Source organism: Podarcis filfolensis, assembly GCF_964270895.1.
Source record: "Podarcis filfolensis genome assembly, chromosome: 5".
NCBI lineage: Eukaryota > Metazoa > Chordata > Lepidosauria > Squamata > Lacertidae > Podarcis > Podarcis filfolensis.
Genome location: NC_139608.1, coordinates 56,887,263 through 56,909,209, shown reverse-complemented (window position 1 = coordinate 56,909,209; position 21,947 = coordinate 56,887,263). Strand labels below are relative to the sequence as shown.

The window sequence follows — 21,947 nt, the reverse complement described above, 5'->3', positions numbered from 1 at the left end:
TGAGATTCCTGCCATACATTGCATTAACAGTGAAGAAGATAGGGTATTAAATCTAGTGAGTGAAAGAGCTAACCTAAGTAAAGATTAGGGAATGTATAGAGAGGCACTCGTGTGTGTGTGTGTGTGTGTGTGTGTGTGTGTGTGTTGGCCAGTACCTTTGTCCTCAACCTTTTTTGCATGAACTATTTCTTTTCCAAGGTTGAGCAAGAAAAGAGATTACCTTCGACCTGCAGTCTAAACTAGTACAGCCCACTCTTATCACCTCATTCTGTTGCATGTGTAGACAAGGCTTCATGCACAGATAAGGCATTGATGCCTACAAGTCAGCCCCACTGACTTCTGCAACAGACTTAATTCCCAGATCATATCCATAGGATCAGGTTGCATGTGACGTGGAAACCAATTCTGGGGATTAAATGGGATTTACTTCTAGTAACTGTCCTTAGAACTGAGGTTCTAGCAGTTTATCCATCATCTAATTCCCACATGACACTTCATGTTAACATTTCGCTTTAAAAAGCTCATGCGTCTAAGTCCTGGAATACACAGGGGGTTAGCAGTGGGGTGGGGTGTGTTGATTTGCTTTGTAATGTATGTGCCAGTTTCCTTCCATGCAGTGATTTTTATTTGTATTTTATTGTGCTAATAATAACTAATATACCCTTTTCACATCTGTCTTGTTCTTTCCTGCAATCAAAATGACGTTTAGATCTAAAAGTGGCAGGAGGCTCTTTCCTATTATGCTTACAGTGGTTTGTGATACTAAATTACCCATATATATGCAAATAAAAGCAAATTACCATATCGAAACAGAAAGAACCTCCTTTTCAAAATGTGCATGGCAATAATCAAATTGCTGTATGCCATTACAATAACTAAATTTCAATCTTGTAAGTTAAATAATGTGCTTTATATATCTAGTTATCTAACCGCCTATTTTGCCTGTAAGCTGCAAACAGTAAAAATGTTCCCTTTCCCCATTTCTCATGTTGTTGTTTCAGAGGTTTTATATTCGGGCTTGGTGTTCTCTCACACATGCACACAAAAACCACATAGGTTGCAATTTGAAACACTACTGTGAACAAGAGGCTATTTGGATTGAGGCATTGATGCAGGTTATGACAGGGCAAGGTCATTCAATATTGGGCAACGCTGTAATTTGTATCATTACTTGCAGGGAAAATGTTAGAGGAGTGGCTGACAAGAACCCAGCCTCTAAAGTCTGACCCAGAGGGAACTGCTAAGAGAAGCAGATCAATCGCTTGCAGCAGCAATCTCATGCCCAGAAGAGACTGGTATGATTAATCCCCTCTTGGAGTCTGATTCACCGACCTTGGCTGCATACTAGACTTCTCTGCTCATAACCATCCTGTCATGCTTCGAGTCAAAGTGGTGAAGCAGTAATAAAAAGAAACAAAAAGCTGGACATTTCCCAGTCACATCACTGCATGATTATGGGTTGACTAGAGTTTTTCTAAACCACATTAGGGCCAGTTCTTAAGATACAGGAGAACTGCTGCTCCCATATGGATACATTCCATGCTATTCCAAAACATTAGCACTACCAAACATCTGAGAGTATTCAGCAAAGTAGTGTCCGCTCCCCACTCTGCAACAGAGAAGGACAACACTGGCTTATAAAGCCATCCTGGTCCTTGGCATCTCCCATGTGATCTCACTGTTTAAATATTATAGGAATGAATATAGGAAAATAGGAAGGACACTCCTGGATGGCAAAAATTAATGATTGTGAGTACAGAACCATGGATTGTAATTATTCAATATGTACCTAAATACTAACCTGATCTCAATATAGATAGATAGGATGATGGCTCTTAGCCTTTTCTGAAATAGTGGAATTTGGCCCAACCACAGGTATAAGTGTTAAACCAGCCATCTGAGCAGTTTACTATAAGTAAAGATTGCAATTCAGCTGATAGTGAGGGATGAATGTGAAAAGATTATTACAGGCTGGATGGCACTTGGGAATATACTAAACCATTCAGGCAATTATGATCTCAAGTCTGCTCAAGCTGACATGAAGAAAAAAAGAAAGAAAGAAAGAAAGAAAGGTAACCAAGTGATATTCTAGGCTTCCATTTGAATCACCCCAACAAATTTCTGTGCTTGTCTATTGTTGTGTATGGAAGCCACTCTGAAGACAGACTTATAAATCAATGGTTGCAATTGGTTTCAGGCGTGCCTGGTTTCTAGTGTAATCCAGTGGGTAAAAGCTCACAGTCTTCCCTTTCTCTGTGTTGTAAATGTCCCCATTCCTGTCTGGTCCCCAAAGTTGCTTTGTGTTTACATCACAATATTGGCCTCAGGGACTCCCATGCAGAGCTGGCAACATTGGGTGCATGCTGAGGCCCATTTGCAATCTGTGCATCCAACTCCTGGCCCTGCTGCTCTTCCTTCTCATTGATGTTTGCTGTTCACTTGCCCTCTCCAAGCAAGCACTGAGACAAGCGAGAAGAAGGCTCTGCACAGTAATCTCAGCACACCTTGTCCCCTGTCTTGAAGGGTACTGTTAAATGACACCGGAGGGAGAAGCAAAGGTATGTGCAAAGCAGCAGCAGTAAGGAAGAAGAGAATGTGTGCCCACTGAGAGAAGAAGGCCCACTGGTAGCATCTTGCCTACCCCCCCCGCCAAAGTTTGAATTAGCAGTGTTCCCCTGCTGACATGGGGATTCTCCATACATAAAAAGGCTCTTAGTAGTGTACGTACTTTTAAGCTACCAGTATATTGTACTTCCCAACCACTGGTATCCAAAGATCTGGGAGCAAAAGAACAACATTATTGTGTGTTTTTTTTGTTGGTAGTATTGTTTGACACACTGTACATAATTCTGGCTAACATAGGTTAGAGTTGGAGTGCCCACACTCCCCCCCCCCCATGGACCACTTGAAATTTGTTGAGGGTCTTGGTGGACCACAATGCCTGATGTATCTATTTTAATGTGCTGTGCTACATCCTAATGATTTTTTAAATTATATTTTTATGGACACCCCTCTTACCACGTGAATGAAGCTCACAGATCTTTGGTGGTCCATGGACCAGTTTGGGAACCCCTGCATTGGAAGGAAGTCTGCATTCTAAAATATACCAAAGATGCTCCTCCCAAGTGGGTTCAGATAAATCAGAAATCTCCAACTCTTGTTGACAATTTGTGCCACAAAAAATGTCCACCCTTCAGCTTGTACACAGTTTTTATTCATATGAAAACAATGATAGATGATGCTGTTTCTTTTTATGCACTTAAGACAACTCAAATTTATTATTCAGATTTTACATCTGCTTTTACAAATGTAATTATTACTGTTGAAAAGCTTAAATGGAAGTTTTGAATTTACCTCATACAATGATTAATATGTTTGCTTTGCTTTCAGAATGCAGCTAATCGAATGCCTTCATAACATCTTTATGCCAGCATGCAGAAATTCTTACATCACTTCTCTGAGGAAATGGCCACAAGGTAAAAGTCACACAAATAATGTAACTCAGCAGATGACCTTTTCTTGTTGACAAAATCTACAATGTTTTGAGACTGCACAGCTAACCAGGTCTATTTTTGTACAGCAGAGGAATAAATGCAGAGACATAAAGAGGAAACTAGACTAGTTTCTGTTATAGCACACCCATTAGTTGATAGTTGGCTCATCTGAATATATGATTCTGTACATAGAGGATAATCTATATAATGATTAGGGGAAGGATATGTCATGCGCATTAATCTACTTTCACTGGCGTCAATACTGGGACTAAAAACTTAACTTGTCCAAAATATAGTTCAAAACACTTTCTTGTAGAACCTGTATTGAAGAACGCTTGGTTTCCTGACACCCCTGCAGACTGAATTTGGCTTTCTGTTCCATGCAACTTCCATTTATCCAAATACCCAGTGCTTTCTATGAATGAGATTGTACTAAAATGGTTTCATGTAAATGAGCATTGTGTCAGCAAAATTACAAAACAGCGCTTCTGTGTACTAGAGATGAGCACATTCAGATTATTAAATTGGTTTCTTCACAACAGGTTCCAAATGGTTCATAACAAAACACAAGGCCCATATTTGTGTTAAGACATCTGTTAACAGGTGGAATGAAACCAAAAACACTTTTTATATCAACGCAAAAATGTATGCTGTTATTTTTTATTTTTTTAAAGAAATGCCTTTGAACAATCACATTTGCTTCACTTGGCTTGTACCATTTCAAATAAACATCTGTTTACATTATGAACACGCTGATACATTTGTCTCTGTTGGCTCCATTTCTCATCTAAAAATGCAGTACAAACAATTTTAAAGCACATTCAGTTTAACTTTATACATTCTGATTTGTAGGTATTTCCTCCAGCACTTGCTTATGACTTGGCTCTTTGATAGGAATTTTTTTTAATTCCTGAGCCAACCCCATTCCGAAAGGACCTCTTAATATACGACTTCTCCAGAAAAGGCTTTAACAATGCTAGTTCTTCGGACCCATCCACCTTGGCTAGGCAACTATTGAGCAGGAGGAGACAGTAATCAGAGTTCCCAGACAGCTGGCAATTCAAAGAAAAAGGATTATTGCTCTGAAGATTTTGGTTTGTTTGTCTGGTTTTTTTTTAAATAAAAAAAACAGATAAGGAAAAGCCATGTTATGGATTTATATGCTTGTGACAGGGGCACATATGTACGTATACACACAAACTCATTTAGGCTTAAAAAGACATGGATGAATTTGTATTAGCTGTAGATTAAGGGTATAGAATGTCAGGTTTTCATAAGGTCCATGGATATGAAAGCACAGCTTACCTGGAAGAATTGTTAGTACTGTAGCCTGTGTTCAGAAGCAAGCCATTTTACTGTATCATTAATGATGTTCTATTGTTCTGGCTTTCTTTTAAGATAGGGCTACTTTTCCTGTCGCTGATTTTTGTGTGCGTGACTAATCATCTAACCGTACGTGCTGACAGGAAAAAAAATACCTTTATATAGTCAAAGCTTCAGAGTGCACGGCTGATGCTTTTTAATGAGGCTTTGAGGTATTATCTTTCCCCAACCTTGTCTTAAGGGCTCAGGGAGACACACAATAACACCATTTTGACATGTTATCCTTACTAGCACCCTTTGAACTCAGGTAGGCTGACAAATTGCAACTTCTTGTGCCCTGTGAAATTGCTGACCAGGGCTTGGAACCTGGGTCTTCTCCCTTTAAAGGCAGCCATATGCTTTGTCCACCACAGCTTTGAGGGTTAAGATGCTATTCACCTTAGCTGACCAGGCCCTCAGACATGCTTCAGCAATGAATGCGTGGCAGCACTTGTGAATGGCAGCTAAGCTTCCATTCAAAAGTGGCACTGCTGTCCACACCATAGCCAGTGAATGGTGTCATGGTCAGGTGAGGCTGGTAAGTGGCCCTTCCAAGCCATGGGACCAGTGGATAGGGCCTGACCTGATAGACTGTTGGCCCCATGCTTGAGTCCTTGCCCTATCACATAGTTCGCACAATCTGGCCCCTCCTCAAAACCAGCATGTGGAAAACGGAAACAGTGGCTCTCATGGCAAGGTAGGACATGGGAGATTTGTGGCAATGCAGCTGCCAGCGACAGGTACTGATGGGAGACTCAATGAGCCCCAAAGCAGCACAGCTCAGCAAAGTGCCAAGCTGTTTGTGGGGAGGAAATTTAAATACTCTGACCAGCAGACCTTTCCATTTTCTGTCTCGCCACTATTTAAATTTCCTACGATGTCCCAGAGCAACACTGTGTTGCAGGCAATGTTGGAAATTTAAGTGGATTCTAGGTTCAGTCACCCAGTGCTACCCAAAGGACAGGACTAGTAAAATCATCTAAAGGAGGTAGGCTGGCATCATTAGTGGGCCGAGGCAGTGGGGTCCTGCAGCTGGCCAAGGATGCTGAGTGCCTAAGCCCGGCCTGATGACTTCGTTTTAGCTGAGAAGCATGAGCTGCCTGCACCTCCAGGCTGGGGCTGGACTAGATAGATCTAGTTTTGGACTCATGGGTTAAAAATTAAGTTGTACCCCCAATAGTCCTGGGGTTCCCCACCCCCAATCCTGGAGTTTTCTAATCATAGAGCTAAAAATCTCAAGGGATACTGGCCAAACCATCTGTGGGCTTTCCTCGCTTTCCAGAAATACCCAACACTTACAACATGCTTAATGCAAAGGCTCTTGAATTTCCAGAGGTGTAATAATAACCACACAGGGTTTGGAATATTTTATAATACATTTTAAAGGCAAATAGACAATGAATATGGTGTGTGCGTGTGCGTAATGAAACAATGAATGCATTTAATGATTCATATTCTCGCAATGAGATCCATTAAGAATGCTATTAAAAATGGATGACCACTAATCAATATCCTGGCCAAAAAAAACCACCCAACAACAAACCTCATAATTATTGCACAGAAACAGAAGCTTATTGATATTTAATTGAAATTCAATACAAGGGGCAGACTAATGGGTCCCACTTATACAGGCAATGCATTTTATTAATTAAAAGGTGATTGCATAATTGTAATATGAAAGTACTTTTAATTTACAGCTCTATAAATATAAGCGCAGAGCAAATCTAACTCCCACCTACTGAAGGTGGAGGGTTAGGATGTGCCAGATGCTACATGATTGAGCCCCCCTGCTCTCCCCCCCCCCGGGCAGAATTGGCTGTTAACAGACTACCTCTGGCTTCTGCTGTACTGACTAGAGTTGGCACAGCAGAAAAATTAGGGGGGGGGGCTGTGTTCATCATCTGCCCTGGCCAGTTTGAGCAGCAGGACTTTGGATGTAGCAGGGTTCCACCACTTCATTGAGGCCCACTGACCCCCAGTTGGGAGTTAAATTTGGTAGCTAAGTCCCTTTGAATTCATTGAGTCTTACTTTTGAATGTATAGGATTGCACTGTTACATCCATTTTGATTCTCAGGTTGTCTATAAATCCAGAAATGGCCCTGGTAATTCCATAAAAGGTGTGTGTGAGAGATGGAGAACACCCATATTGAAAGATGCTATCTGTCCCAAGTTGGATCCAATTTATCCTTGCAATTAATGTTTTAGTGCTGGCTCTGTAATAACCACCATCGATGCAGAGATGGATTATATCATTTAGAAGCATTTTTACTCATTTCATTTCCTCAAAAGCTTGTCTTCATTTGTTTCTAGTTACATGTTCTAGACTCAAGCTCTGTGATACCCACCTATATACAGTGTATATTACTTGTCTGAACAGGAAGAAGTTCAATGGGCACTGAAATGAACACTCCCAAGTTTGGTGGAGTTACAAACCTGGACCATTTGTCCATCCTGCCCAGTGTTTGCTGCTTTACTGACTGGCAATGACACTGCACAGTTTCAAGGCCAAACTAGTTGCAAGATTAAATGTGTATTTGCATTGGTGCCAATGGGGCGTTTCCTCCTTATGCAAATAGCAACTTCAGAGGATGAAGTTTCCTCAGGATAGGAGCTGGGGAGGAAATGGTTACATTCCTTCCCCATACCTGCTGAGATGCTGCTAATGATCAGATCCCTGCTCCACGGGTGCTATTTGCATATATATAGCCATTTTAAATGTCTTCCTGGAGATGCTAGAACTTGAACCTGGGATCTTTTGCAAGCAAAGTGTGTGCTGGACCACTAAGGTGTTGTGGGTCTTCCTTCCTCCTAAGCCATCTTTCAGAGGCATGCCACAACTTGGGAGGAGAAGGTACTGGAAGCAGCACTGTAACACTATAGTAGAGTCTAGTGGAGGAAGCTTCAGTCAGATTACATATGACCCAGTGTAAAAGGAGTGACCAAATTCCCGCAGGTGGTGGTTTCCTGACAATATTACACATAGCTAGAAGAAGAAAAGTGGAGAATGAAGAATTCTACAAGATATTCTTACAGCTGTGGGATATACAGAAACACGGGACTTAATTACTGTAATAAAACTACAGTCTAATTGAGTATTACAAAGCATCGATGATCATCCTGGACAATATATCTGCTTTTTCAGTGGTAATTTCTTTTGATTCACAGAAAATTAATTTATCTCACTTGTCATTTGGCTTTGGTCCAAAGAAACTTAGGAGCAGCAGGATCTTTCAGCGCACGGTGTGTTTGGAGATAAACTGCGTCTTGTACGTGAGGATTGGGCACAAGGGGACCCTCTGGTGCTAATGAATGCAGTTGCTCATGGTCTTACTCTACAGCTGGCTGTGATGCTGTTCCCTCCTGCCCGGTAGGTATTGCAAATCCACACAATCTGTTTCATTCCATGAATTTACTTATGGATCTTAAGGATGCCAGTGACTACAACAAAAGGAAGCCCTTTTGGTTGTGCCACATGCTGCAGATGTTCCTTATGACTCCTGGGGTGATGCCTACCTTGTGGGTCTCCTGGAAACCCTTTGGGGAAGAGAGCACTGTCAGATTATGGGAAGGAAAATGAGTCACTACCTGGGGTAGCCAAGCATGATTCGGAGGGGTCTGGTGCTCTCTCCCAGGACAAGGCAAAGCCTCTTAGAAAGGGAGGAGTCCCATCCACCTAGACGTAGTGCCCACTTGCAGGCTAGACATTCCCACTGGAATAGAGATTCACACCCCACCTTGGCTTAAAAGTTTGTCACTGATTCTGGACCCGTGAATCATAGCCCTTTCTTCTAGATCAGGCTGTTCTGCCTTGTGGGCTGTATTTACTCTTTTCCTGTTGCCAAGTCTGTACCATTCTCCTGCTTTAATAAAAATCTCCCCCTTACATACAAGTCAGAGCATCTGCTGCCATGTTTTGGGATGGGAGCAAGGACAGCGTATCCCACCCCACCCCTAGTCACGCTTTAAAAAAATACATGGCAAGTTGCAATTCTGTTGAAATCACTTTTGTACCACTTTAACAGCCATGACTTTCCCCAAAGAATCCTGGAAACTGTAGTTTGTTAAGGATGCTGAGAGTTGATAGGAAAGCCCTCACAGAGCTACAATTGCCAGCTCTGTTAACAAACTGCAGTTCCCAGGACTCTTTGCTGGAAATTGTCATAGGTGTTAAATTAGTGTAGGAAAGGTTTTAGCAGTATGGTGTGGATGTGACCATAGTATGGAAGGAGATGCTCACACGCATCCCCTTCAAAAGCAATGTGACTAGAAGGTATCAACACCTTTACTTGAAATTGAGTCTCATTGGAGCCCTGGCAAAACTACACATGGTGTGGTGCAATGTGTGTGCCTGGATCTACTAATGTCTTCGTCCTTTTCCAAAAGCAGATGTTGAAGGGGCAGTTTTGATGGGAGTAAAGACCCAAATTGCTTTGCCAGCCTAATTCCCCAATACAACTCATTTCCCAGAGCTGCTGTTCACTATAGGTCCAATCCAACTGCATTTATGTTTTCTTCTGTTCAGCTAATAGCAGCTGGGTGGTGATTTATACTAGAAAACCAGCACCAGCAAAAAGGCTCTCAGTTGTAGGGAGATGGATACAATGGCTTGTATCCAACCATTCCCTTCATCTGACCGACAGAGCCTTTTCTGAAGGAGTTCTTCTATCAGTCTAAGACTTTCCTTCCAGGGTAGGGAACCTTTTAATGCAGTCCATTTGGTATGGGAACCCTGATTCAGATCCCTTCACAACCCCAGGAAAGTCTCTCGCTGTTCCTTCAGAGAGTTGTGGAGAATATAAAATATAAATTGCACGACACAGCGTGCAATATTAAATACACCGTTCCCCCAAAGTCATAAATAATCCCAGTGAAGCTTTTGAGAATGAATTCCCAGAATTAAGCAAGTGCTGAAATATCATCTTTAGTTTCCTATAGGAATGTTGTGGTGTTTTAATGAGATATTTTTTAAAGGCTCAGGTGTGGAATAACAAAAAATAATAATAAATGTTTTTATTATTACAAATAATGGAGCAGCTGCCCACGTGTATGGAAGTGATTCCCCCACCCTCCAACAATATTTTGTCTAACACTGAGACTGTACTATTAGTTTTGAATGTAAAACAACACATTTAAAGCATATTCAAAGCACACACCCACCCGCCAAGAATCCTTAGATGCTGGGGGGGGGGAGTATGCTAAAGGTGCTGCACATTGTTGTTCTGTGTGAGGTAAACTAGTTCCCAGGAATCATGAGTGGGATGCTTTGCATTATTATTCAGATATCTGCTAAATGAGTTTTGCACCTGTGCATCTTAAGCTTTGAGAAATAATTGGTTTAGCACTCTCTCTTCTTAACCAAGTAGAGTCTTTCCGCTGTTAGATACAGCCTTAACTTTCAGAAAATATTAGTACTGTGCTCCTTTGTTAAAATGTGATTCCCCACCCCCACCCCCACCCCCCAAAACATTAAAACCATTCTGTTTTCTTCAAATCTATCTGGTCTCCATCACAGAATCAGTGTTTTAAGTTAATAAAGATATAAGTAGTGCAATCCTATACAGGTCCTACACACACTGATCTGGGGGAAAGTTCCATGGAATCCAAGGAGACTTACTACTTAATAAATAAATATAAGTCAGATTGCACTGCTAGATAGATATATAGGAGAAAAGTGATTGGGCGGGGTGGAGAAGAAGCCATACTAAATCAAGTTTATAGCATCGAACACATTAATTCTCAGTTTCACGCTTCAATCACTGGAACAGCATCCCTCACATAAAGTGACTAAAGTCTGGATTCATGGAAATCAATAAGTGGAAGGTTGTTACAGCTTTTGTAGATGCACAAAAATGCTTAACAGAACAGGTCCTATGTAATGCCATAGCTAGACTTCCATAAAGGGCATTTGACAGAATTAAGTTGAGTATGTTTCATAATGTTGGTGCTTAAAGGAGTTTTATATGATATTTTAAAAATTAATTACATAGTATATCTCTAGCTAAGTAAGGTTTATTGCTTACCGTAGAAGGGACAAGAGGGTAACACCTCCACATCTGCATTGCCGAGATCCAGAGAATTAATAGAACATTTAGCCTGAGGAGACTGGATAAAAAACACCCAAAATGGAAAAACCACCACATATTAGTTTAACACCCGTTCAGAAGACAAATGGCATTTTATACACGATGCTATAATTTCCCCCAAACATATATCTGATATATTTACCTGATCATTTCTTCTATTCTATTTTATGAAACTTTCAGCTGCAAGTAGAAATCCACAGCTGTATAAGCACTCCCCTTATCTTACTCCTAAACAACCATTTTATACCAAAGGTTCAGGAGCAAAAATGTCACCAAATCGCATTTAAGTCTGACTAATTGGTCACCGGTTGGCCTTTATTCTTGTTAAATGGGAGTGGGGAGATGCAAGGAGGCAGCTTCATTCCCAGCATGGAGATACCAAGTGACTAAACTGACAACATTGCCATTAAAAGCATGGCATTTTAACGAGGCATTTAAAATCATTCACACCTGGCCTTTGTCTCTGTGGGACAAATTGCCCAATGTCTACACTGTTTTATAAAGGTGTACTGTTGTATAAAGGTGTTGTATATAGGGCTTGGAAGGGAAGGGGGGGGAGAGAATCCCCACACCAATTTATTAAGCAAGAATATTTTAAAGAATTTTTATTCCAGGGTTGATTTGTATTTTTAAAATTTGTACATGATATTCGCACAGCACTTTGCCTACTTCCCTAGTGCACAATTTTTAATAGGAACGGGACTAAATTTGGTCAGATCTTAGATGGTCAGCTTAGCAGGTGTGTCATGGACCAATCTGAGGTAATCCTACAGTAATGGCACTCTCACGAAGCCTGTAGCTCAGTGTCAGAGCACCCACCTTACATGCAAAAGATTCCAGGTTCATCCCAGGGGCCTCTCCCAGCCTTGCCATGTGTGTGTGCACACACACACCAACCCTATTTCACCCTGGCCTGGCCACAGAAGATGCTCACAGGTTGCAGCGTCAAACGAGTCTAGGGAGGGAGAGGCATTTTGATGCTTGGCTTCATTGGCACAGAATTTGCCGTTACACACATAGTCACCTAGACAGCATCTTAAAAAGTAGAGACATCACCTTGCCAACAAAGGTCCGTATAGTAAAAGCTATGGTTTCCCCAGTAGTGATGTATAGAAGTGAGAGCTGGACCATAAAGAAGGCTGATCGCCGAAGAATTGATGCTTTTGAATTATGGTGCTGGAGGAGACTCTTGAGAGTCCCATGGACTGCAAGAAGATCAAACCTATCCATTCTTAAGGAAATCAGCTCTGAGTGCTCACTGGAAGGACAGATCCTGAAGCTGAGACTCCAGTACTTTGGCCACCTCATGAGAAGAGAAGACTCCCTGGAAAAGACCCTGACGTTGGGAAAGATGGAGGGCACAAGGAGAAGGGGACGACAGAGGACGAGATGGTTGGATGGTGTTCTCGAAGCTACCAGCATGAGTTTGACCAAACTGTGGGAGGCAGTGGAAGACAGAAGTGCCTGGCGTGCTCTGGTCCATGGGGTCACGAAGAGTTGGACACGACTAAACGACTAAACAACAGCAACACATAGTCACATAAAGGACACAGAGCCCTTGGAAAGAAGGGATTGGTTCACCAAAGGTTAAACAATCTGTCATGTTCCTACTATAAAGCTCTGCACTCGCTTCTGCTAATCACGAGCATTCGGCCAGCTCTTGGTTAGAATGAAGCTTCTCCTTCTGTTTCTCAAATTGTCTTTCTCTGTTGTTTCAGTATCTTGCTGGGATTTCCATTATCACAGAGTGAGAATCAGAACTGCAACTTGCCAGTGGTGGCTCATTTTCCAGTTTGCACCTTGTGATGGCCTGAAGCCAAACAAATCGATCGACAAATTCCAGAAAACTAGTAAGCAAGCTTGTCTTTATGCCAACTTGGCACAGTGAAAGCCAATGTAATATTTATACTGAGATACTCAGCAATTCCAACCAAATGTTGGAAGACAAATGTCGGTGTGTGTGGTGAGATGACCCACATCGGTTTGTTTGTTTTTTAGTAGAGCAAAGGTTATATGTGCTCTGGCTGTGGACAAATTCAGAAGAAAGCCAAACAGACAAGCTCTTGCTCATGACTAGAAACTCTACAGACTTGGGATAGCTTATTATGTGGGTGAGCCAATTGCAGGGAACCCCTCCATGCAAGCAGGAGCTCATGGGGCTTCTTCTCACACAGCTGTATCACTTCACTGATAAATAAAGAAACTTTGTGGGGTAGGACAAAAGTGCAGCCCACCTGTTCACTCTATACTAGAAGTGGGTAACCTCCAGCCTATGGTACCCAGCAGGGGTTCTCAGTTGGACCATGGGGCCATTTCCCCCAAATTATGCCCCCCTGCACCACCCCGACATCACAGGTGTTGCGAGGGGTGGGTCACATGACTAGAAAGGAAAAATCAGGATTGTCCTGCTTATTCCTTCGCAAGTGAGCCTTGCATTTGGTGCCAAATTCAACCCCTGACGGAATCAGCGGCATTATGGTGTTCCTAGCAAGCAACCCCCAAGTGCAGCCAATCTCTATTGCAAGCAATGGTTGTACCCAGCACTAGTCAGCAGATTGGGACTGATCGTTGTGCCCACGCCTGCCCTACTTACTCCTGCCCTGCATATGCCATATTTAAAGGGCTATTTACAAACCAGACTCCAGGTGATCCTTCAATGACTAAGTTGCAGATAGACATTTCAATAAATACTGAAGTTGTTGGAAAGCAAATGTCAAGAGCACCATTCTTTAATATCAAAATAAATCAGTGGTTTTTTTTCCTGTTATACAAGTGGGGCTGCACTTTGATGTGCTCCTATTTTGGTTTCCTGCCAGCCATGCACTCCTCAAGGAGTACAGCATTCCTTTTGCCCTTTCCCTAGTTTTCTTCCTTTGCAATATTTTGGAATCTGAGCTCACTGGGCATGCTCAGTCCTCATCATGTCTCCTCCCCACCTACATGACTGTGTTTTCCACCAGCAAATATATTTTGTACCTTTGAAAAAGTTAACCCAGTGCTGCTGATAAAGATAGGTGACTGGGGCGTGATTTTGCTATTATTAATATATATCAGGAATGGGAAACTTGCGACCAATCAGATGTTGCTGTATTCCAACTCACCTCACCCCTCACCATTAGCTATGCTGACTGCAGCTGATGGGACTCAGAGTTGCAGAACTTCTGGACTCTTCACCCCCTAGAATACTGAGCAGCCTTTCTCCCAAACAGGTGCCTTCCAGCCAGCTTGGACTACAACTCCCATCAGCTGCAACTGGATGCTGATACAGAATACAGTGCTGGAGCAATGGAGGATTTCACAACATGTAGCTAAGGTCACTTTCTATTACCTCTTTCCTTTGCTTTTAAACTGGCTGTTAGATTCAGAGTGCTAGCTAGGTGTTAATTTTGTGACCAGCAATTAAAAACAGATATCTTTAGGAGACAATTAGCTTAAACCACTTCAGTGGAACGTCTTCTAGCTTTTACTAGCTGATGGGTTAAGAATGTCTCCTCGATAATGTTTCAAGCACCATCTGTTTATTTGGCCATGAATAAGGTCTAATGAAATAAGTAAAGCTTAAATGGATGCACAGAATGGGTAGGGGGGAAGCAACAACATGTATTTTAAAAGATGAGAGTAAATTGCTTTAGAGGAAATGGAAGGAATAAAAGAAACATTGACAAAGCCTTTTTTTTAGTGTGACTATTAGAACTTTAGAAAATACAGGTGTCACAGTAATAGATTGTCCTTGAGACTTCAGTGCTGATAATGTTAAAACAACAACAAAAATCCCCCTCCATCCATAGTTCTAAGGTTTATACTTGAGTGTCTTGGATCATTACGTTTTAAGAGCTCTACACACAGTTCATAGCCATGGAAGCTTTTTGTTCCCATGTTTTGATATTTTTTCATTGCAGGAATGAAAAGAACTAGGATCTAGAGTGACTTTGCATTGGGAATGCAAAGGAAAAGCATAAGTCAACAACAGGTTCTGCCCCGTGAGAGAATAACAATAAGAGATGAAACAGAGTCAGATACAGAAATGGGGGGGGGGCAGGAACAGATAATGTGATGGACTATTTAATAACATAAATATGGATCAGGCCATTGCCCCATCTAGTCCAGTATCCTGTTTTCACAGTGGCCAAACACTACCTATGGGAAACCTGCAAGTGGAACGTAAGTGCAACAACACTTCCCTTCCTCCAACTTTCTTCTCTTTAAAAACTTCTAACCACAATAAACAAAACAGAAAAGGTGGTCTTGCTGAAGCATCAAACTTAAGTCAAGGCACGACTCACTTGTGGAAGATCAGTGTGGGAGCAGGTACACACAGAAAGCATTGTTGACTGAAGTGTGCACTGCTCTGAAATCTGACATGGGGAAGGGTGATGCATAAGCACTGGTGGAGGAAGAGGTGTGCTGGAGGAGCGCACTGCCCCCGGCAGCGCAATCCCGGCGGGGTGGCATCACAGCTGCCCCCTCCCGCCTACGAACGGTGTGCCATGCCCCCAAGATGCATGCCATGCCCCTATGGGCAGCGCACCACACCCCCAGGACGCGCGCCAGCCCCGCCCCCGTCTGTTGTCTGCCCCCCAGTGCCAGAGCACGAAGCTCCACCACTATGCATAAGTGCTTAAAATACATAAAGAAGTGGCTGGGAGCCATTACAAAGAAGGCTTGAAATAGTCAATGGTGCTTCAGTTAGCTCAAGGGTGGGGAAACCTTTTGAGACCGAAGGCCACATGGCAATATTTCTTTCTTGACAATCTTCAGGCGGGCCAAATGTCAGTTGTGAGTGGCATCAGAGGCTAAAGTGGGTGGAATAATGAATACCTGTGCACAGTAGGCAAGTTTACACACACACACACACACACACACACACACACACACACCTCTTTAATCTCTATCCTGACAAGTGAGAGGCATTATTAGAGTCCAAGGACACATCTCAGCCAGGTAAAAACATTCATAGCACATAGCAGGGTGTGGAATGGGAAAAGTTCTGCGGGCCACAGACAGGACCCAGGAAGGCCACATTCAGACTCTGGGACTGAGGACCTCCACCCCTGTGTTCATCTATTAAGACAGAATAGGGTGGCAAAGGAAAGTGTGGAGAGAAGAAAAGGAGGAACGTGTCATGTGGTCACTTGCTTGTCCAGACCAGAGTACTGACTCAGTGTTGCAAGCTGGAACCAATCGGATAAGTGTTTGTGCATGACCTATCAAGAACAGTTTCTGAATAGCTGCAGTGCCAGCAGATTTTTGACACCTGGCCAGCACTGAGCTGTGTCAGGAGGATTGCGCTATCTGTATCATAAATCTACAGGCCCTTGCTCAGGACTTTTGGAGGACATGGATCATGGAATGTAAGGGATTCACAGATGCCCTCGGAAATGGGGAATGGAACCCACGGTGAAGAGCACACAACGAGTCTGTGACGCTTTCCTGCTGTTTGATCCCTCAAGTCCTTGCTAGAGCTGAGTTCATGAAGAGGATATCAACCTTAATTTGCATGAAAATGGAGCTCAGTAAACGCAGATACAATTAAAACCAAGGCTAAACTTTATTAAAGAAGGCTCAAACCTATACAACTTTTCACTGTACCAGAACCATCCAGTTAATCCGCTTATCTCTTAGGGCTGAACGTAGTGTACCTGCCGAGGCTTCAAATGACAGGATTTACTCTCTGAACAAGGCTTGATTTGCTGAATATGTAAATAGTCAAATATTCTCCTGACAGTTTGCATGACTGAAGTTACTTGTCAATGCTCGTAAGAAGCATAGTATTAAAAACGAATATATTCAATTGCATATATATATATTTTTGTCTTGGGACTGTTCAGATGGATAAGACTCTTGCAGTTCAATCCTGTGCATGCTTACTCAGAAGTAAGCCTAACAAAATTGGATGGTCTGTACTTCCAGGTAAAAAAGCACAGGGTTAAAACTGCTGCTGTAATTTAGAACCACTTTACAGTGGTACCTCAGGTTATGAACTTAATTTGTTCCGGAGGTCTGTTCTTAACCCGAAACCGTTCTTAATCTGAGGTGCACTTTTGCTAATGGGGCCTCCCGCTGCCCCCGCGCCACCAGTGCACAATTTCCGTTCTCATCCTGGGGCAAAGTTCGCAACCCGAGGTACTACTTCCGGGTTGGCGGAGTTTGTAACCCAAAGTGTTTGTAACCAGAAGCGTTTATAACCTGAGGTACCACTGTACTTAGGTTGTGTGCAAATTAGACATTTAAACTACAGTTCCCACGATTCTCTGGGGGGGTGCCTTACATGTATGGTGTGTACGCAGCCTAAGAGAAAGGAGTCAGCTACATATTTCATGGTGTGAAATTCAAAAAATAAAATAAAATCTGGTAATACCCAAGGACAAGAGAAAATTCATTTCTGCCCTAGCACTGCAGGGTACAATATCCATTACAACAGTAGTTAGCCTATTTATTATGAATTATCCCCAGTGAGTACAGTATATCCCCTTTTAGTCTGTCAATGATAAAAAAAAAATTGGTTTAAAGCAATGCCACCAGCAAGACAAGCTTCCTCAACATCAGAAAAGGCTTGCCTAAACAAATAGGTTTTCAACAGATGTTTGAAGCACCCAATGCATATAGAGCTTCCCAAACCTAGTCTAGCAAGGCATTACAGAGGTTGGTGCTATAGCTGGAAAGGCCCGTTCTTGTGTGGTTTCTAAACAGCAATCCAATGGCTATGGCCAATGGCCAGCAGTCCCTCATCTGAGGAACATGAAGATCAGCAGTTCCACTTAGCTGATTGCAGTCTCTAGGAGCTTATGACCAAGAGCTTGTGACCAGGACTTGTAAACAGGGGCGTGGGATTGGTGGAAGAGACTAAGAACAGTGAGCTTGTGTCTTTTGGATGAAGGCTGGTTGCTTGTCTGAGCTGTTTGTAGGTTTGATTGTGCATTTGTTTGTGGGTGTGACCATGCACTCTGCTAGCACCAGGTTGGGGGAGGATGATCTCAACATGTATCGGTGGTGTTCAGTCTCCCCATGGTGCTTTTTAAAACTAACCCTTTGGGAGTTTTATCATATCTAAGGTATAAATATATCCTCTTGCACAGGAGGTTGCAAGACAGTGGTGTGGCCTATAGTCAGACATTTCAACAATTTGCAGCAAAATAGTAATAATGTTGCATTGTCAACAATTGACAGCAAAGGCAGAACATCTTGCTCCTAAATTATAACCAGGCAAGTAGTACACCCCATGACATGACTGTTTTTACCAAAGTATCTGCTCTGAGAATGACAGAAATATAAATTACTTGTCCAGGTACGTTTTATGGCTCCAGCCTTAAGAAGATGCAAAAATACTGTTTAATGTGTCTCAGTCATAGTTCTCTATTTATAAACGTAATTCCTAATATGTAAGTATATTTTTCCTTCCATCTCCTTCCCCATCCCATTATACTTTAAATATTCAGGAAGAGCGTGGGAAGAAAATCTATACGTTCCTTTGCATAATTCTCACAATACGAGTCAAGTCTGCGTTTGCTCTGTCTCTGGGCAGAAACTGCTAATTATGTCCATTGCACTGAGTTTGGGACCCAATCCATGACTGACATAAACATTAAGTGATGCATCTTCTGATCCCTTTTGCAAAAAGAGACAATTTCCTCAGGGACTTTGGTGGAAGCAACCAAACCTGTATTCATAACATCTGGCACACAGCAAGAAAAATCTATTTTCTTAAAATAAAATAAAAATCTTAACCACAACCAAGCATTTCAACCCCCAAATGCTATCAATATTTTCAGCATTCCAACTGACAAGGAAGGTTTCTGCCTGATTTGAACACCACAGAAGCAAAATATGATCTGGGGTTTGGGTGCATTTTTATTATTTGTTTATTTTTGGAATTCCAAAAATGCTGGTACACTTTTATCTGATATAATAAAGTATCATTTTAATATGGAAGACAGCACAGGCAGCAAGAGGCACACAACAAATCTGAGAGCCACAGAGAAAAGCGATTAGCATATCTTCTTGGTTCTCCTCCCCCCCCTCCCCTCCCCTCCCGCGTGTCAATATAAATTAGACTTGGTGAAGCTTCTCATATGGATTACTAAGGGAACTGCCACCTTGGAAGGAGATATCAGCCTCCAGTTGAAGACACCTGTCAATGCTGAAACTTAATTTAGGGTCAGGCGGGAATAGATGTCCCATCGGTCATCTGTGAAATGATGGCAAACAGTTTTGAATGGAACAGCAAAGATGAGTACCCATACAATGACAAGAAAATTCGGCATAGCACAACCATGAAAATCAATATTTCAAGCAGTGGCAGAAAAAAACTGCTGTCATACTGGCAGAAGGAAGCAAAATGAGATCCCAGTACAGCCGAATCTACAGACTAGTTAAGCCAAAATGCCAGGGTTGAAGCCAATCCTGTTCCTACTGAAGGCATGGGTGCTAAATCAACTTAAATCCAAGTACTTCAGCTAAACCGGATTGAACTACAACAAAAAAGCAATAAAAAGCATCTATTAAAACTGTGCTGTGGAAGGCCTAAATAACAACTTGGGTAAATACATTCAAAGTAAAGCTTATTACAAAAGCAACCATTGCTACATGCTGGATTACATCCTGTCCCCATCTGTTCCAAGGCAAATGTTGAGTAGCTCCTTGGCTCCAAACAGACTTATACTGAAAATGAAAGTCTCAACCCAGTGGGAAATTAGTCTAGCATCAGTAACACTGCCACCTGGAGCAGGGTGGGGTTACCGGTACCTAGGGCCGTGTTAAGAGGCAAGCAGGTAAAGGGCGGCAATGGAGGTGTAAATGAAAAGCACTGGTTCATCAACTTTGCTGAATCAATTAAACTAAATAGTTTTAAGTGGATTTTGAATAAATGTGCAATTAATTGTTACTGTTTTGAATTTTATGTGTTATTATCTTCCTTGGTGGCTTGTGCAAACTGCTATTCTGAAGGATGTTTTGTTGCAGTGTAAGGAAGGAGGAGTGATGAAGAGTTTATGGAATCAAGGGGGGGCATAGTCCAAAAAAGTTTGGGAACCACTGCTCTATTTTATTGCATCCCCCCACCCCAAACCTTTGAGCCGTGCAAGATTCCAGAGGTTCCAGGCGCTTACCCAGGGTTTTGGAAATAAGGCACAGTGGAGACTATGATGTCTTTATGATATATGGTTTGTTTGCACATATATATCATATATGTTTGATTTCAGCTTGAATCCGAGGCTGTGGATATGGGACAAGCAAGGCCCTCTTGGGTGGTAATGCTGTGAACCCCTCCATTGTAGGCTCAGCTTGCATATATGTGTAAATAAACCATATATCATAAAGACACCACAGTCTCTGCTGTCCCTCATTCCAAAGTAAACACAAACCCTGGGTAAACACCTGAAACCCATGGAATCTCACACTGCTTGGTTTGGGGGTGGTGTGCAACAATATGTTTCTCAGGCTATTGCATGGGTAGGCAAACTAAGGCCTGGGGGCCGGATCCAGCCCAATCGCCTTCTAAATCCGGCCCGTGGATGGTTCGGGAATCAGCATGTTTTCACATGAGTAGAATGTGTCCTTTTATTTAAAATGCATCTTTGGGTTATTTGTGCGGCATAGGAATTCATTCCTTTTCCCCCTTCAAAATATTGTCCGGCCCCGCACAAGATCTGAGGGACAGTGGACTAGCCCCCTGCTGAAAAAGTTTGTTGACCCCTGGGCTATTGGTTTCAGCACAACTACACCCTGCTTTTTCACTCCGTAGAATGGCCTGTGTGGTTGTGGATTTGGCTGCCTATCTGAGCTGCAAATGCCACTTCTGCCCATTTCCTTAGCTTCAGGTCTCCTGTAGCTAATATGGACCTGCCCCTGCAAGGGCTCAGATACTGCTGCAACACTTGGTTAATGTGTCCCTTTGTCTCTTCGGAGGCAAAATGAAATAGTTTGGCAGATTCTCCAATTTGCGAAGGAGGGTGATAAAGAAATGGAAAAGCTCCCTCGAGTCTTGAGAATGTCAACAGCAGCATCCCTTTCAGTCTGCATGGATCCTTTCAGCCTCTCACTTAACACAGCAGGCCAACTGCTAGCCAACACTGCCGCTTAGAGACCCCCTACCCAAGTCAGCGCAAAAGCACCTGGAGCTATTTTCCCCCAAAGAGATGGAAAGGGTGCCGCAAGCATGAAAGGTTCAGAATGCCTCTGAGGAGTTTCAAGTGGCCACTTAATATCAAGGAAAGTTTCCCGGCGAGCAGAGGGAAGGCGTTTAAAATATATATTTCTGCTGAAAATGTGGAAATCAAATCCTTCATCAGCCTTGGCACACGGATTTCAAGTGGGAGAAGGAACACCAAAAAGCGGTGCGTGAGGAAGGCGAGAGTGAAAGCAGGTAACACAAAGCCTACATATTTCCAGTCATCACTTATCAGATGCTACCCTTTGTTAAATTGATGAGTGACAGCCAGGAGCTTTACTACAGCTAGAAATGTCAGCACCAGATCATTATTTGATGACTATCATTGCTAGCATAAAGGTCCTCGTGTAGAATAAAGCTAATGTTGCTGTCGTACAATTCAGTGCCCAGCCTGACATGCCTTTTGTCTGAATATAAGCCACAGAGCCTCATCCAATGAAAAGGCTCAGCCAAGAATATCATATACCAAGGGATGTTAAGATTTTTCCTTTCTCCTTTACACTTGTCAAAGGGGATGGAATGCTATCTTGTTGTATGATGTGTACATCTTTCAGCAAATAATGACTACGAGAGAGAGCTGCGGCTCAGTGGAATTTCCCAGGTTCAGCAGTTGGCAGAATTAACCCCTTAAGATGCAAACTGAATGATCCTTGCTGCAGCAGCTGCAGCACTTCTAGCACTTCCCCTGCCTAAATTCCCCTGCCTGAAAATGAAGTGAGTTAACCAGGACTAGGCTTCAGTCTGAAAGGATTGTCAGCTCAGCTCTAGTACTGAAAGATCAGAAATAATAATAATAATAATAATAATTATTATTATTATTATTATTATTTCTACCACGCCCA

At 42.4% G+C, this 21,947-nt stretch overlaps 1 protein-coding gene and 1 long non-coding RNA gene across 2 annotated transcripts; one reads left to right on the top strand and one right to left on the bottom strand.

Annotated features, from left to right (window-relative positions):
- The first annotated feature begins 1,175 nt into the window (after positions 1–1,175).
- Positions 1,176–14,519, top strand: LOC310764010. The gene is made up of 4 exons (XR_014548968.1): positions 1,176–1,295; positions 3,391–3,476; positions 8,065–8,224; positions 14,150–14,519. It is a non-coding gene; the product is annotated as an uncharacterized lncRNA (long non-coding RNA).
- On the bottom strand, positions 3,344–11,185 carry NPS (neuropeptide S). The gene is made up of 3 exons (XM_083617100.1): positions 11,083–11,185; positions 10,878–10,959; positions 3,344–4,546 (listed from the first exon to the last, which is right to left on the bottom strand). Exons 1-3 carry the CDS (start codon positions 11,088–11,090, stop codon positions 4,367–4,369), a joined length of 270 nt encoding a protein of 89 aa, XP_083473226.1. The 5' UTR covers positions 11,091–11,185; the 3' UTR covers positions 3,344–4,366.
- Positions 14,520–21,947: the final 7,428 nt, after the last annotated feature.